At 41.4% G+C, this 13,886-nt stretch overlaps 2 protein-coding genes across 8 annotated transcripts in view; one reads left to right on the plus strand and one right to left on the minus strand.

Moving 5' to 3' along the window:
* Nucleotides 1-1,320: 1,320 nt before the first annotated feature.
* Nucleotides 1,321-9,474, minus strand: NAT9 (N-acetyltransferase 9). 6 transcript variants are annotated; one of them, XM_060764732.2, is made up of 7 exons: nt 9,327-9,465; nt 6,556-6,642; nt 4,424-4,533; nt 3,632-3,772; nt 2,635-2,694; nt 1,995-2,089; nt 1,321-1,890 (listed from the first exon to the last, which is right to left on the minus strand). In XM_060764732.2, exons 2-7 carry the CDS (start codon nt 6,630-6,632, stop codon nt 1,744-1,746), a joined length of 630 nt encoding a protein of 209 aa, XP_060620715.2. In that variant the 5' UTR covers nt 6,633-6,642; nt 9,327-9,465; the 3' UTR covers nt 1,321-1,743. The 6 variants fall into 6 exon arrangements, with proteins under 6 accessions (XP_060620715.2, XP_060620713.2, XP_067319881.1 ...); XM_060764730.2 differs by having other exon boundaries at nt 9,336-9,464; XM_067463780.1 differs by having other exon boundaries at nt 9,265-9,329.
* The window catches only part of TMEM104 (transmembrane protein 104), a 102,185-nt gene continuing 97,746 nt past the window's right edge, over nt 9,448-13,886 (plus strand). Inside the window, exon 1 of one of the 2 annotated variants that reach the window (XM_060764729.2) lies at nt 9,448-9,600. The gene's annotated coding sequence lies outside the window, so the exon portion shown is untranslated. The remainder of the gene's footprint in view (nt 9,601-13,886) is intronic. The other variant, XM_060764728.2, reaches the window with a different exon arrangement.

The raw sequence follows: 13,886 nt of genomic DNA on the forward strand, positions 1-13,886 counted from the left end.
CTGTGGTGGATAGGAGAGAAATATGAAATTGAAAATTTAATCAGAGTAACCAGGTTTCTTAGGTACTTCTAATATGAGAACTTCTGAGGCACAAGCATTTTTAATCTGATTACAGCCAGAATGGTCGACATCATACTGTGCTCCAAACCAACAACCAAGCCGTGTGGGATAAGACAGCTATATTCACACTAAGAAGCTAAGGTTGCTTTGATCTCAGCATTCCAGACTATTACTGATTGCAGGGGGCCAACTTGAGTTTTCACAAGTCATTCAATTATGGTTGTAACAAAGGCTGTTTGTTCACACCTCTTCCCCCAACTGTATCCTTGAAACATCCCCACTTTCTGTTTCTTGAACTAAATTTTCTTAATGGTTCTTTACTTCCAAAATAGCTTCCTTTTCTAGATGGCACTGCAGGTGCCTGTTGTCCAGAGATGGTTAGAGTTTGAAAAACCCTTTCACTACTCCGAGGGAGTTTGTGACTACAGGCAGTCCCCAAGTTACAAACAAGATAGATTCTTTAGGTTTGTTCTTAAATTGAATCTGTATGCAAATCAGAACAGGTACATTTTTAAAGCGTAGTTCCAGCCATACAAACATATACATACATACACACATACTTTGGATAGCAAAGGGAAGGGTTAAAACCACTGTAGCTGGTTTTTTTGCTGTCTGTGCCCCTGTTCAGAAGATTTCACCTCACTTTTTGTCCCTGTGATAAGTGGGTTTTGAAAAATTTGGCTTGTTATGGAAACAAGGATTGGTGGTAAAACTTCATTTGAGACACAATTTCCCCACAATAACTCTTTCAGGAGTGAATTTCCCTTCCTAGGAGTAGATTTCTCTCACTTCCTACTGTATCACTCCTGTTCGTAACTATGAATCATATGTAAATCCCATATTTGTAATTTAGGAACTGCCTGTATTACATTAATCTTCCTCCTTTCTCCCCCTCATCTCTGCTCAGTGTGAATGTTTATACAGTCAACTGTATAAAGAATGCGCATGAAAGGTGGCATCATGCTTTTAAGAAGGTAGTGGCTACAACATTCACGATAAAGGACACTATGAAATAAAGCAGGACTGTATCAGGTAGACAAATTGGTTCCTTAGAAAACACTGTATGCAAAATGTTCTTAGATGTTGAATGAATTGCGTGGCAACTTGTAAAGTTTTTTGACTGGCCTATTTAACCCAAGAGTTTACCAAATACTTGTGTTAGGATGTCAGAGGTAAGAGCTGCTACAATATCCTCTTTAACCTGCTTCTAGTAGCACAACTGTGGACTAATGCTAGAAAAGATTTTCTGTTGATGCTAGGTTTTAATTTCTTTTGAAGTAAGGTTTTATGAAACAATTTATTGTGTATGTTTTCAATATACAGCGTTATCGATTTTAATGCCAACTTTTTGTGACTTCATCTGATGAATGTTCAGAATATTTTTTGGAATTCATCTGAGTCTTCAAGCATTAAAGGCAGGGCAGGCTTCAGTCCAACATTACAGATATGCAACTCTGTCATAGCCCTGCATTTATGCTTGCCATTTTCTGTTGATAAAATCAAGATTAAACTTTGATGATGTAGTTCAGAGTAGTCACCTGAACAGCGACAGGACAGTTCAAATCCTGTCCACTATCTCATTCTTGATTCTGTCACAAGAATTTTGGAATGATCCCATGAGTCTGAGTTCGAATGAAAACAGCCCCATCCTTCAATAGGAAGCTAAAGGAAGTTCAGTCTTGTTCAGCTGTCAGAAATCGGATTCTGCAATTGCATGAGACTGTATTTTTTTTCATCCACATAGCTGGTTTGTTCAAGCAGCCACTGTCTCTCTTGTTCATCCACAATCATTCTTAGTGTCACTTCTTGAAAGATATTATTTACTCCCAGCTGGACAGTGCAGAAGATAACCAAAATCAATGTCATTTTCAGGGATAAAAGCATAATCAAATAAAGATAGCTATTTCTCACATGAAAGATATTTGTTACCACACCTCTTTAAAATGAATCTTTTTGAACATGCCAATACTGGCTTCATTCTCCAATCCAATTTTAGCCTCAAAGATGGTGAGTCCAAGATGTAACATTCCTACAGGATGAGAAATGAGAAATAAGTGGGTCATCATCTCTATACATGTCACTTTCATTTGGGAATGGTTCATGGCTCTTCACCAGGCAGGACAGGCAATGTTAAGCTAAAACAACCACGAAGCTGACACAGTACAAGACAATGTCTTATGTTTTTACTGTCTGAGGCAACAGACACCCCGCTATTCCTAGTAAAAACAAAAGGGATAACCTATGAAGAAGGTACATTTCAATAAGAAGGCCAAAGAGCCTCACCCAGGCCTCATCTACACTGCTATATAATGCAGTTAGAAAACTGAATTATATGGTCAGTGTACACTCATATAATGTAGTTGAGCTGCATTATAGAGTTCTTCTTCTGTTCTCTGTATAATAAGCATTCTGCAACCTCTTCTAAACATTGTTGAGATTTTGAAAAGATATGCTATTCTGAACCTCCCACTCTACCAGTTTTGATTGTTCAATATTCCTTTGTTTCTTTCCTCCAGAGACATACAGCATCTTCAGCAAGTCCCAACTTCATCCTGCTGCATTTGCTGTTCTTACCATAAGACATCATGATTAGAGTAGCTTCTTTGCCAAACCCTCTGCCACGGTTGCTGGGCTCTGAAAGAGAATATATACTTTCAAGTCTATTATCTTTGATCATCTAGATCAGTATTTCTCAAACTGTGCTCCTCTAGTTGTTTTGGACTTCAGCTCCCAGAAATCCCAACCATCTTAACAGCAGTTAGGAATTGTGGGAGCTGAAGACCAAAACATCTGGGGGAGCACAGTTTGAGGAAACTCTGATCTAGATTATAACTATTCCACCCTCAGTACAACCTTCTTGGCTCTATCTGCTTTTTCTTTCCTCTTTACCATAAGTAAATATTTCTTTACAGTAGGACAAGATAGTCAAAAACAGATGATTTTAAAACCAGGAAGTCAATAATAGGAGTCTAAATACTATAAAGGCACCAGATCCTGTCTGGTTTTGGAAGCTAAGCAGGATCAGTGCTGGTTAATACTTCGATGGGAGACTAAAAATAAATATCAGGTGCTATAGGCTACATTTCAGAGGAAGGACCTGGAAAGCCTTGTTTAAGAGAATCCTATGAAGGATTCATGGGCTCGCCATAAGTCAATGAGCAACTTGAAAGGACATACATACACAGAGAAGTAAAAAAAGGAATCAGCAGGATTTCAAAAGTGTTGGACTGCAACAGTCAGTACGTATCACCACTTGCTATGCTGAATATAGAAAATAGGAGTTGCATGTGGAGGGTTGCATGATTCCCACCCTGAGGAATCATAGAGGGTGGAAAAGTTTATCAAGAGCTACGCTTTAATTTAGTACCTTCAGGAGTGGCAAAACACAGCCACCACAATTGTTAGACCAATGTGCCAAGAAGTAGCAAGGCTGGAATTGTAGCAACAATGTACAAATTATGCCTGGACTTATATGATTCTTAATGTCTTCTTTACAACTTGTATAATTTGAACAATTAACTACAAAGGACACAACAATAGAAGATAAATGGGACAGTAATCATTAAGGTACCTGCAATCATGATTTCAATTTCTCCCACTTTCAGATCTTCAGGATCTGTGAGGAACAAATTTACATCTCCAACCATGCACTCCTCCTCTGTAGTTTTCTGCCTCGACCACTTATCAGTATCAAGTACTATAAATGTGCATTCTGGAGAAATGGGAGGGAAAAAACCATTTAAAACATGTTTAAATCGTTGGAAGAAGAGACCAGGTTAAACAAGCATACCACTCCTACCACTCCCCTACCACTCCTCTTCTGAGTTCTCCTTCCATTACTGGAAATTTGGAGTGAGATCTCACATGTTGCTGAATATGATAAATACCCTTAGCTCCTTCCCCAAATCCAATGGAAAAAAGAGAAGGAAGGAAAAGTTTGAATCTCACCTAATAGGGTTGTTACTTTGACACCATATCAGATAAACATGTATTTATTAAACTTGCACTCATCAGTCCAGCTATGAAAGAATGAGATGTAGTTAACTTCAATTCTAAAATGAAAACACCACAAGCATGAAGAAAGTCTACTCCCTCCTCCTTTTTTGCTATTCAAGTGTGCTTTCCCCTGCTGGATTACTTTTGGTACTAGACACATGCTTTGAGAAAATATTTTAAAGCATGAGGATGTTGGGTGTGGGAAAAGACCTGTCCTCTTACTTAGTACTACGTAGTCCCTCTTAATCTATGTAGTGGTTTCATGACAGCACATGGCTGTTTTATGTCAGTTGAACTGCAAATAAAATATAAACATATAGGTTCACTACCCTATTCTCAAATCCCTTCAAATATTTAAAAGCCTCACTGTCGCTATCTTCCCGCCAACTGCGCTGCATCTCATATTCCTGTTCAAGACTCAGTGGTTCAGACGCAGTTAGACGTTGTAACTCTTCAGACTTCATCCATTCATGATATCTGATGAGAAAATCCAGAAAGAGGAAGCATATAATCCCTTTTCAAAACATCATATGTATGTGGTTCTAAAATAAGCAACGCCCCTACCATGAACATTTCAGATGTCTAGGAAAACTGGTACAGCCATGCTTACATCTTAGGAATTATACTGTTAACAGCATGCCTGTTATGTGATCATGACCGCAGTACAGAATAGTACTATGCAAATAGTGTGAAATGACTTTAGCTGAACTCTGGTTGGTTCAGCCCTCATTCCGCCGGTACACCATTATTTGGCAGTCACTTGGATGAGGAAAGACAAAAAAAAAAAGCCTGACTCTAGGGACAATGTGACATCATCATCATCATCATCATCATTTATATCCCATCTTTCTCCCCATTGGGACTCAAGGTGGCCAACATCTATCCATACTAGACAGTTTTAAAAGAGCAAATCAAAAGTTGCTATTTTGTATTGCTCAGGAGGGTAAAATTGTAATAAAGAAGACATCATTATTCAGAGATAAACTGTAGCCTTTCTCCGTGTGAAGGGCACACAAAGTGAGGCCCACATACTGCATATACTCTCCAAGGTTGTTTGTGAAGCTCCAGATCAGGGGATCTTTTAACTTTTTAAGCACAGGGCTGGTTCATGGTTCCTCAGGCTGTTTGGGGGGGGGGGGGGGGCAGACTATAGTTTGAAAAAAGCATGAAATAATTCCTATGCACACTGCACATGTTTTATTTGTAGCGCAAAAAAGTGTAAGAACTATACAATATTTAAAATGAAATACAATTTTAAGCAACATAAACAGCATTTCAACGGGAAGTGAGGGTCTGCTTTTGGATGATGAGATAGCCAAGTTAATAAGGATTGTTGTTGTTGTGTGCCTTCAAGTAGTTTCAGACGTATGGTGACCTGAAGTCTAATGTTTAGGGGGGGGAGGGGTAAATAGCCTAGGAGGGCTGCATTTGGTCTGTGGGCCGTAGTCTGGGGACCCCTGTTCAATGAGAGTTTTTTTTCCAAAAAGTCAAATTTTTGCCCACAGCTTGGGCAGTGGCAGTGGGGGGGGGGGGGGGGAGTTGCCATGTTTTTGCCCTCTTAGCCATTTTTGGACCTGGGGAGGGATTTTAAAAAACATGAAGTCAGTTTTGGTCACTTTTTGTTTTAAAAAGTATTGTTATAATAATTTATATAGTACCATCCTTGTACATGGTGCTTTACAATAAAAGAACAACAAAACAATTCATCTGCTTCTCACATGTAGGAAAACATTTTTATGTGTCTATTTATTTATTTATTTATTTATTTATTATTTGCACTTGTTAACCGCCACTCTCAAGCCCGAAGGCGACTCGTGGCGGTGTACAGAACATAGAACACAAAGGACAACAGGTTACAATAAATCAGGACCACAACACACATCTTACTAATACACAGCTACTTAACTAAAAATCCGCTTCGTCTTGTTTAGGGTCATAATCAATCTCGTAGTCATGGTCCATTCCGGTGGTCGTTCCATGGCTTTTGGGAACAACTAAAAATTGAGTGGCATGTGGTGGTTGAAGTATAGCCTTCTAAGGTCACTTAGACACCTAATGTCCGTCCTTTGCTTCTCTGCCCACCCCCCATTTTTCTAACCCCTATTTTATATTAATGTCTACGTTGCAGTGAAAAATATGTTACCGACTTGCTGATGGCCACTCAACAAGTGCTAGGAATGCAAAGCACCGTGTATTTATTCCCTGAGTACTTTCTCAAATAAAAGAGCAAAACAGGCACTTGAAAGCACTTTTACTAGTTGTTTCCTTGCTACATGTGGTCTAAACAAAAACCTAAAACAACTGTTAACTTTTCTTCAGATGATGAATGACTTAGTCCATGTGTACAATTTTCACACCCGAATGTATTTAGATCTGCATGCTGGCACAGCATTTTGGATAAAAGAGAAATGAACAAACTTGTAATTTTCACTAGATAATTAAAATAAACTAATGTCTTTTCTTCAAAAATGGGGGTAAGAAGGTTTATCTATTTCTTACCTTGGTACATGAGCAGAGGTGTATGGTACCAGGGTCACTCTTTTTCCTTGTAATACAGTATTCTGGTTAATCCTCATAGTCCAAAACCTAAAACAGGATAGATTAATAAATGATGAAATCTGATTAATATAATTAATCAGCACTAAAAAACTTTATAGCATGTTGGTTGAATTTCCCTCCTTTACTTAATTTCTGATAGGAATAAAGTAAAATCATTTGAAATGTGTTACTGAAGAAGAATTCTATAAATACTGCAGACTGCCAAAACCTCCAAATAAATAGCTCCAAGAGCCAATCAAGCCTGAAATCTCCCTGGAAGACAAAGCGAGTAAACTGAGTCTGTCATACTTTGGACATATGAGAAGCAATGATTCTCTAAAAACGCAACAAAGGGCATAAAGAACAGTTGTCTGTTCTGCCCCCTCCCTCTCCCCAAGGGGACTCTGAGCAGCTTACAACAAAATAACAGTATAAACAAAATAGATAATAAACATATAAACAAATTAAAATTAAGTAAACAATAACAATGCAAAATATATGGAAAATTGAAACAAAACATGTTAAGTATGACACAAGAGACATTGTTATCTGACCACCACAGTTTGAAGCTAGCTTTTAACTGCATTAAACAGTCAGTAGATGAGGCCTCAGCCAAAGAAACCAGAGTCCGAATAGAGAAATAAAAACTCAAATAAGTTGAGTCAATCAAGTCTAAATTATTCTTGGAAATCAAGATGAGAAAGGTGAGACTGCCATACTTTGAATATATTGTGCAAAGTGATGACTCCCTATAAAAGACAGGAGGCAGTAAGAAAACAGGAAGACCATGCTACAGATGGATACACTCAGTCCAAGAAGCATATGTTTGCAAAACCTGAGTTGAATAATAACAAAGTGACTTGGAAGTATCTTATTCATGGGGCCACCAAAAGCTTGACAGCAATTAACAAAAGGAAAATACTTATGAATGAGAGGCAATTGAATCTTAGGTTGCCACAGACCATCTACGTCACAATAAAAAATGTTACGTTTCAAAAGGACTCCAAAGCATCCTGTTGTTTCTGTTGCCTCTGTGGAAATAACACTGATACACGAGACTAGAAGATAAGATAAAGTAAGATAAGAAGGATGCTGTTGTTCTGTTAAAATCCATGCTCATCTCCATTTCTAAGCAGTTGTCCATAGACACCTCCAAACGCATGTGGCCAGCAGGACTGCATGGAGCTTCCTGCCAAGGTTATATTTATTTCATATCAAAAGCATTGCATAAATTGGTATAAAACTGATAAAAATAGAAGGTGTGCAGGCAGCTAAATATCTTTTGACCAAAAACGGGCAACAGCAACGGCATTGTCTGTAGCCTCCAACAATTCCTCCTCTGTACATGAGGCAGGGCACAATGGACAAGCATACAGATGCAGAGTTGTCTGTTCTGCTCCACAATCACACAAGATATGGGATTATTTTAGGTAGTGCCATTTTGCCAGGTTGTCTTCTGATCTGTTCACTCTGCTTCTGAGTCTATTCAGGGATTTCCAGGTTGCCCATTCTTGATTTGCCCCTGGAGGAAGACTCTTGTGGGGGCCCATCCAGTTGGGATTTCCTGATTTAGCTGCCCAGAGGGATACCCTTGCTGTTGTTGGAGGAACACCAAGAGGACTGGTACCTATTGATTTACTCACATTTGCATGTTTTTGAACTGCTAGGTTGGCAGGAGCTGGAGCTATCAGCAGGAACTCACCCTGCTCTCTGGATTTGAACTGCTGATGTTTCAGTCAGCAACTTCAGCAGCTCAGCGGTTTAACCCTCTACACCACTGGGGGCGGTGTAGAGGGCTCATAGACACCTAATCTCCCATCATATCCTACAGCTCGTTCACAGTTCATTTTCCTCCTAGAGTGCTTGGTGGTGGTGTATATACACTGTTTAATTAATGCAGTTTGACATCACTTCAATGTTATGGAATCTTGGGGAGTTGTAGTTATACAAGTCCTCTCTCTCTGCTAATGAACACTGGTGCCTCACCAAACGAGAAATCCAAGATCTCATATCATTGAGCCATGGCAGTTCACGTGGTGTCAAACTGTGTTCATTTTAAAGTGTAGGTTCACCCTAAGACAGAAAGAACAAGGTTCAGCCCAAGGGATGATGATGACGACGAGTGTACTACCAGTAGGACATTTATTCATAACCAGCTTCCCCTTCGCGAAAGACTGAGATTTAAATTGCACTGCAATCAGAAGCATTCAAAAAGTACACTGAATTATTTTCAAGAGGGTGGGGGAGGGGGTGTAAAATCGATAGCCACAAGTGGGAAATCAAGGTGGAATAGGTAAGAACACTATGAAAACAATATTTGGTATGTATTCGAAAATGGTGATGGATTGTGATATCATTCTACTTGTGTCGGCAATAAAAAACATATATTAAAAAAGAAATATTATAACATATATTAATATATTAACTCGGATAATAAAAACCCAACCGATTTCAAATCCTTATCTAGGAGAGCTCCCTTTGGGCCTAGTATCTCTAGAGCAGTGGTTCTCAACCCGTGGGTCCTACAATTCCCAGAAATCCCAGCCAGTTTACAAGCTATTAGGACTGATGGGAGTTGAAGGCCACCAAAACATCTGGGGACCCACAGGTTGAGAACCACTGCCCTAGAGGAAGGCTGCTGTAGCAACATACCCTTTTTGTTCCCTTTACCAGAGTCAGTCCCTAAAGGAAGCAACATCCGCTCCCAAGAGGACCCGCCACTCACAGCCTACCGTGTTTACCTAGATCTGCACATGCGCAGTCGTGCCTTTACCCCGGTGCTACGGCATCCCGGAGCGTCAAGCCGCCCATCACGTGATCTCAGAACAGGCCCAATCGGCGTCGAGTCGCCTCAAGCCTCACCACTCCCGCCTGCGGTTTTCGGCCGGCGTAGACGTGCCCTTTCTTTCCTTTGGCGCGCATGCGCATTGGTACCCCCGGCCCGGAATGCAGGAGGCCGGCTCACGGCTCACTGTGGGGCCGGGCGCCGTTGGTCTACTCTGGAGGGTAAAAGGCGCCGCGAAGGGGGAAGTGTGGGAAGGCCCCGAAGTTTGGGGAGCGAGGGAAAGGTGGAGGGGGTCGAGGCGAAGCGGCTGCTTCGGCAGCATTTGGGGTTTCTCATGAAGGGAACTAAGGGTACTGTACATCTATACCAGGCATAGGCAGACTTGGGCCCTCCAGCCGGTAGGCTGTTAGGAATTGTGGGAGTTGAAGTCCAAAACACCTGGAGGGCCCAAGTTTGCCCAGGCCTGAGATTGTGGATAGATGTTTCCAGTCTGTACCACTTGAGTCATGTATGAGAGTAAACGGCAGAGTAAGTTATCAGAAATAAGGTTTCTTTCTTTCAATGAGACCCAGGGCTCTTCCATACAGGACCAATATACCAGGATCTGATTTATTTATTCCAGATTATCTGGCAGTGCAGACTCATATAATCCTGTTTAAAGCAGAAAACCTGGGACCTTACTTCCAGAAGACTGTGACAGGATTACAGGCTGCTCAATTTGGGGACGGGTCCCACCTAATTGACTTTCTCTTTGTTTATATAATCTTGAAATTTTTATTTCTTGCCATAGGAGCCCCTAGTGGCACAATGGGTTAAACCCTTGTGCCGGCAGGACTGCTGGCCAACAGGTTGGTAGTTCAAATCCGGGAGAGGGGTGAACTACCATCTCAGCTCTAGCTTCCCATGTGAGGACATGAGAGAAGCCTCCCACAGGATAGCAAAACGTAAAACATCTGGGCATTCTTTGGACAGCATCCTTGCAGATGGCCAAATCTCTCACATTGGTAGTGACTTGAAGTTCCTCTAGTTCAGTGGTTTTCAATCTGGGGTCCCCAGATGTTTTTGGCCCACAACTCCCAGAAATCCCAGCCAGTTTACCAGCTGTTAGGATTTCTGGGAGTTGAAGGCCAAAAACATCTGGGGACCCCAGGTTGAGAACCACTGCCTTAGTTGCTCCTGACACACACACACACACACACACATATATTTCTTGCCATGAGAACACCCTGAGCCCCGTCTTGTGTTTATTTAGTGCACTTTCTGAGTTGAGTGCCTCCCATGCATAGTTCTAGATAGCTTAGAACAGGAAACTTCTCCTGATCTTCAGGCTTTTGGAAACCCATTCCCTTCTCCAAGTGTAAGAGGAAATAAAGGACACCTCTTTCCCCTCATTATTGCAATTTTTTTCTCCTGCTATGCTATATGGGCCTGGAGGGACAAGAGCCTCAGACTGAAGCATGATACGGTTTATTAGTTTCAGGGTATCACATTGTTATAGAAAAATGCCTCCTCATTCCTAAGCCTCCTCCATTTACAGCATACTTACAATCAGTTATCTTGATGTAAAAGTCATTTTACTCCGTTCTCAATTTTGACACACAAATATTCTTTGTCTCCAGTCAGTTACAAGCTGGATTGAGAGCTTGACACAGGATGCTTGACCTCTAGGTTCTTCAGACCCTTCTCCTTCCCACCCCTGTCTCAGTCACACTTTCATTAAATACTGTCAGGAACCTTTGATTGTATTTTAAATGTATTTACTATTTTATCAATTTGTTCATTTCTTTGCAAAGTTATGCACAAGTGTATAGAAGCCATTGCATTGCTTTTGTTTGGCCTTGTTTTTCTTGGAAAGTACTGAGCTGCTTGAGTTTGCTGATAGAAGAAATAATTTATAGCTCTTCTAACCAAAAACCTGGATACTATTTTTTTACTTTCCTCTTTCTGAAGTAATTCTTTTCTTCTCAGTAATGTTCATTCTTCCATAAAACCCCGGAAATGTAATGTTTCTCAGTGTTGTTCATTCGTTCAGTCGTCTCCGACTCTTCGTGACCTCATGGACCAGCCCACGCCAGAGCTCCCTGTCGGCCGTTACCACCCCCAGCTCCCTCAAGGTCAGTCCAGTCACTTCAAGGATGCCATCCATCCATCTTGCCCTTGGTCGGCCCCTCTTCCTTTTGCCTTCCACTTTCCCCAGCATCATTGTCTTCTCTAGGCTTTCCTGTCTCCTCATGATGTGGCCAAAGTACTTCAACTTTGTCTCTAGTATCTTTCCCTCCAGTGAGCAGTCAGGCTTTATTTCCTGGAGGATGGACTGGTTGGATCTTCTCGCAGTCCAAGGCACTCTCAGCACTTTCCTCCAACACCACAGCTCAAAAGCATCGATCTTCCTTCGCTCAGCCTTCCCTAAGGTCCAGCTCTCACATCCGTAGGTGACTACAGGGAATACCATGGCTTTGACTAGGCGGATCTTTGTTGCCAGTCTGATGTCTCTACTCTTCACTATTTTATCGAGACTGGACATTGCTCTCCTCCCAAGAAGTAAGCGTCTTCTGATTTCCTGGCCACAGTCTGCATCTGCAGTAATCTTTGCACCTAGAAATACAAAGTCTGTCACGGCCTCCACGGTTTCTCCCTCTATTTTCCAGTTGTCAATCATTCTTGTTGCCATAATCTTGGTTTTTTTGACGTTTAGCTGCAACCCGGCTTTTGCACTTTCTTCTTTCACCTTGATTAGAAGGCTCCTCAGCTCCTCCTCGCTTTCGGCCATCAGGGTGGTGTCATCTGCATATCTGAGGTTGTTAATGTTTCTTCCAGCAATTTTCACCCCAGCTTTGCATTCATCCAGCCCCGCACATCGCATGATGTGTTCTGCATACAAGTTAAAAAGGTTGGGTGAGAGGATGCAGCCTTGCCGTACGCCTTTCCCAATCTTGAACCAGTCTGTTGTTCCGTGGTCAGTTCTGACTGTTGCTACTTGGTCCTTGTACAGATTCCTCAGGAGAGAGACAAGGTGACTTGGTATCCCCATACCACCAAGAACTTGCCACAATTTATTATGATCCACACAGTCAAAGGCTTTAGAATAGTCAATGAAGCAGAAGTAGATGTTTTTCTGAAACTCCCTGCCTTTCTCCATTATCCAGCGGATATTGGCAATCTGGTCTCTCGTTCCTCTGCCTTTTCTAAACCCAGCTTGAACATCTGGCAACTCTCGCTCCATGTATTGCTGGAGTCTTCCTTGCAGGATCTTGAGCATTACCTTACTGGCATGAGAAATAAGGGCCACTGTACGGAAGTTGGAGCAGTCCTTCGCATTTCCCTTTTTTGGTATGGGGATATAAGTTGATTTTTTCCAGTCTGATGGCCATTCTTGTGTTTTCCATATTTGCTGGCAAATGGCATGCATCACCTTGACAGCATCATCTTTTAAGATTTTAAACAGTTCAGCTGGGATCCCGTCGTCTCCTGCTGCCTTGTTGTTAGCAATGCTTCTTAAGGCCCATTCAACCTCACTCCTCAGGATGTCTGGTTCTAATTCATTCACCACACCATCATAACTATCCTCAATATTATTATCCTTCCTATACAGATCTTCTGTATAGTCTCGCCACCTTCTCTTGATCTCTTCAGCTTCTGTTAGGTCCCTGCCATCTTTGTTTCTTATCATACCAATTTTTGCCTGAAATTTACCTCCAATGTTTCTAATTTTTTGGAAGAGGTCTCTTGTCCTTCCTATTCTGTTGTCTTCTTCCACTTCCATGCATTGCTTATTTAAAAATAGTTCCTTATCTCTTCTAGCTAACCTCTGGAATTGCGCATTTAACTGGGCATATCTCCCCTTACTATCACTGTTTCCTTTTGCTTTCCTCCTTTCTTGGGCTACTTCCAGTGTCTCAGCAGACAACCATTTTGCCTTCTTGGTTTTCTTTTTCTTTGGAACGTACTTTGTTGCCGTCTCCTGAACAATGTTGCGGACTTCTGTCCATAGTTCTTCTGGGACTCTGTTTACTAAATCTAGTCCTTCAAATCTGTTCTTCACTTCCACTGTATATTCGCTAGGAATGTTAGTGAGATCATATTTAACTGGTCTGTGTATTTTCCCTGATCTCTTTAGTTTTATTTTAAATTGAGCAATAAGAAGTTCGTGATCTGAGCTACAGTCAGCCCCAGGTCTTGTTTTCACCGACTGGATGGATGTCCGCCACCTTTGGCTGCAAAGGATGTAGTCAATCTGATTTCGGTGCTGACCATCTGGTGAAGTCCATGTGTAAAGCCGTCTTTTAGGTTGTTGGAAGAGAGTGTTTGTTATACACAGTGAGTTTTCCTGGCAGAATTCTATCAGCCTGCGTCCCGCTTCATTTTGTTCTCCCAGACCATGCTTGCCTGTGATCCCAGTTGTCATTTGACTTCCCACCTTGGCATTCCAGTCTCCTGTAATGAAAATAATGTCTCTTTTTGGTGTATTATCCAGTAGGTCCTGCAGATCCTCATAGAACTGATCTAC

Source organism: Anolis sagrei, chromosome 2 (genome assembly GCF_037176765.1).
Source record: "Anolis sagrei isolate rAnoSag1 chromosome 2, rAnoSag1.mat, whole genome shotgun sequence".
NCBI classification, from domain to species: domain Eukaryota; kingdom Metazoa; phylum Chordata; class Lepidosauria; order Squamata; family Dactyloidae; genus Anolis; species Anolis sagrei.

Bases quoted from the DNA above. Each gene is read 5' to 3' on its own strand.
- NAT9 (XM_060764730.2), bottom strand. The intron at 2,695-3,631 runs GTACCTTAATGA...ATTCTCTTTCAG, and splicing joins AATTGAAATCATGATTGCAG to AGCCCAGCAACCGTGGCAGA. The intron at 1,891-1,994 runs GTGTGGTAACAA...TGCACTGTCCAG, and splicing joins AAAAGATTCATTTTAAAGAG to CTGGGAGTAAATAATATCTT.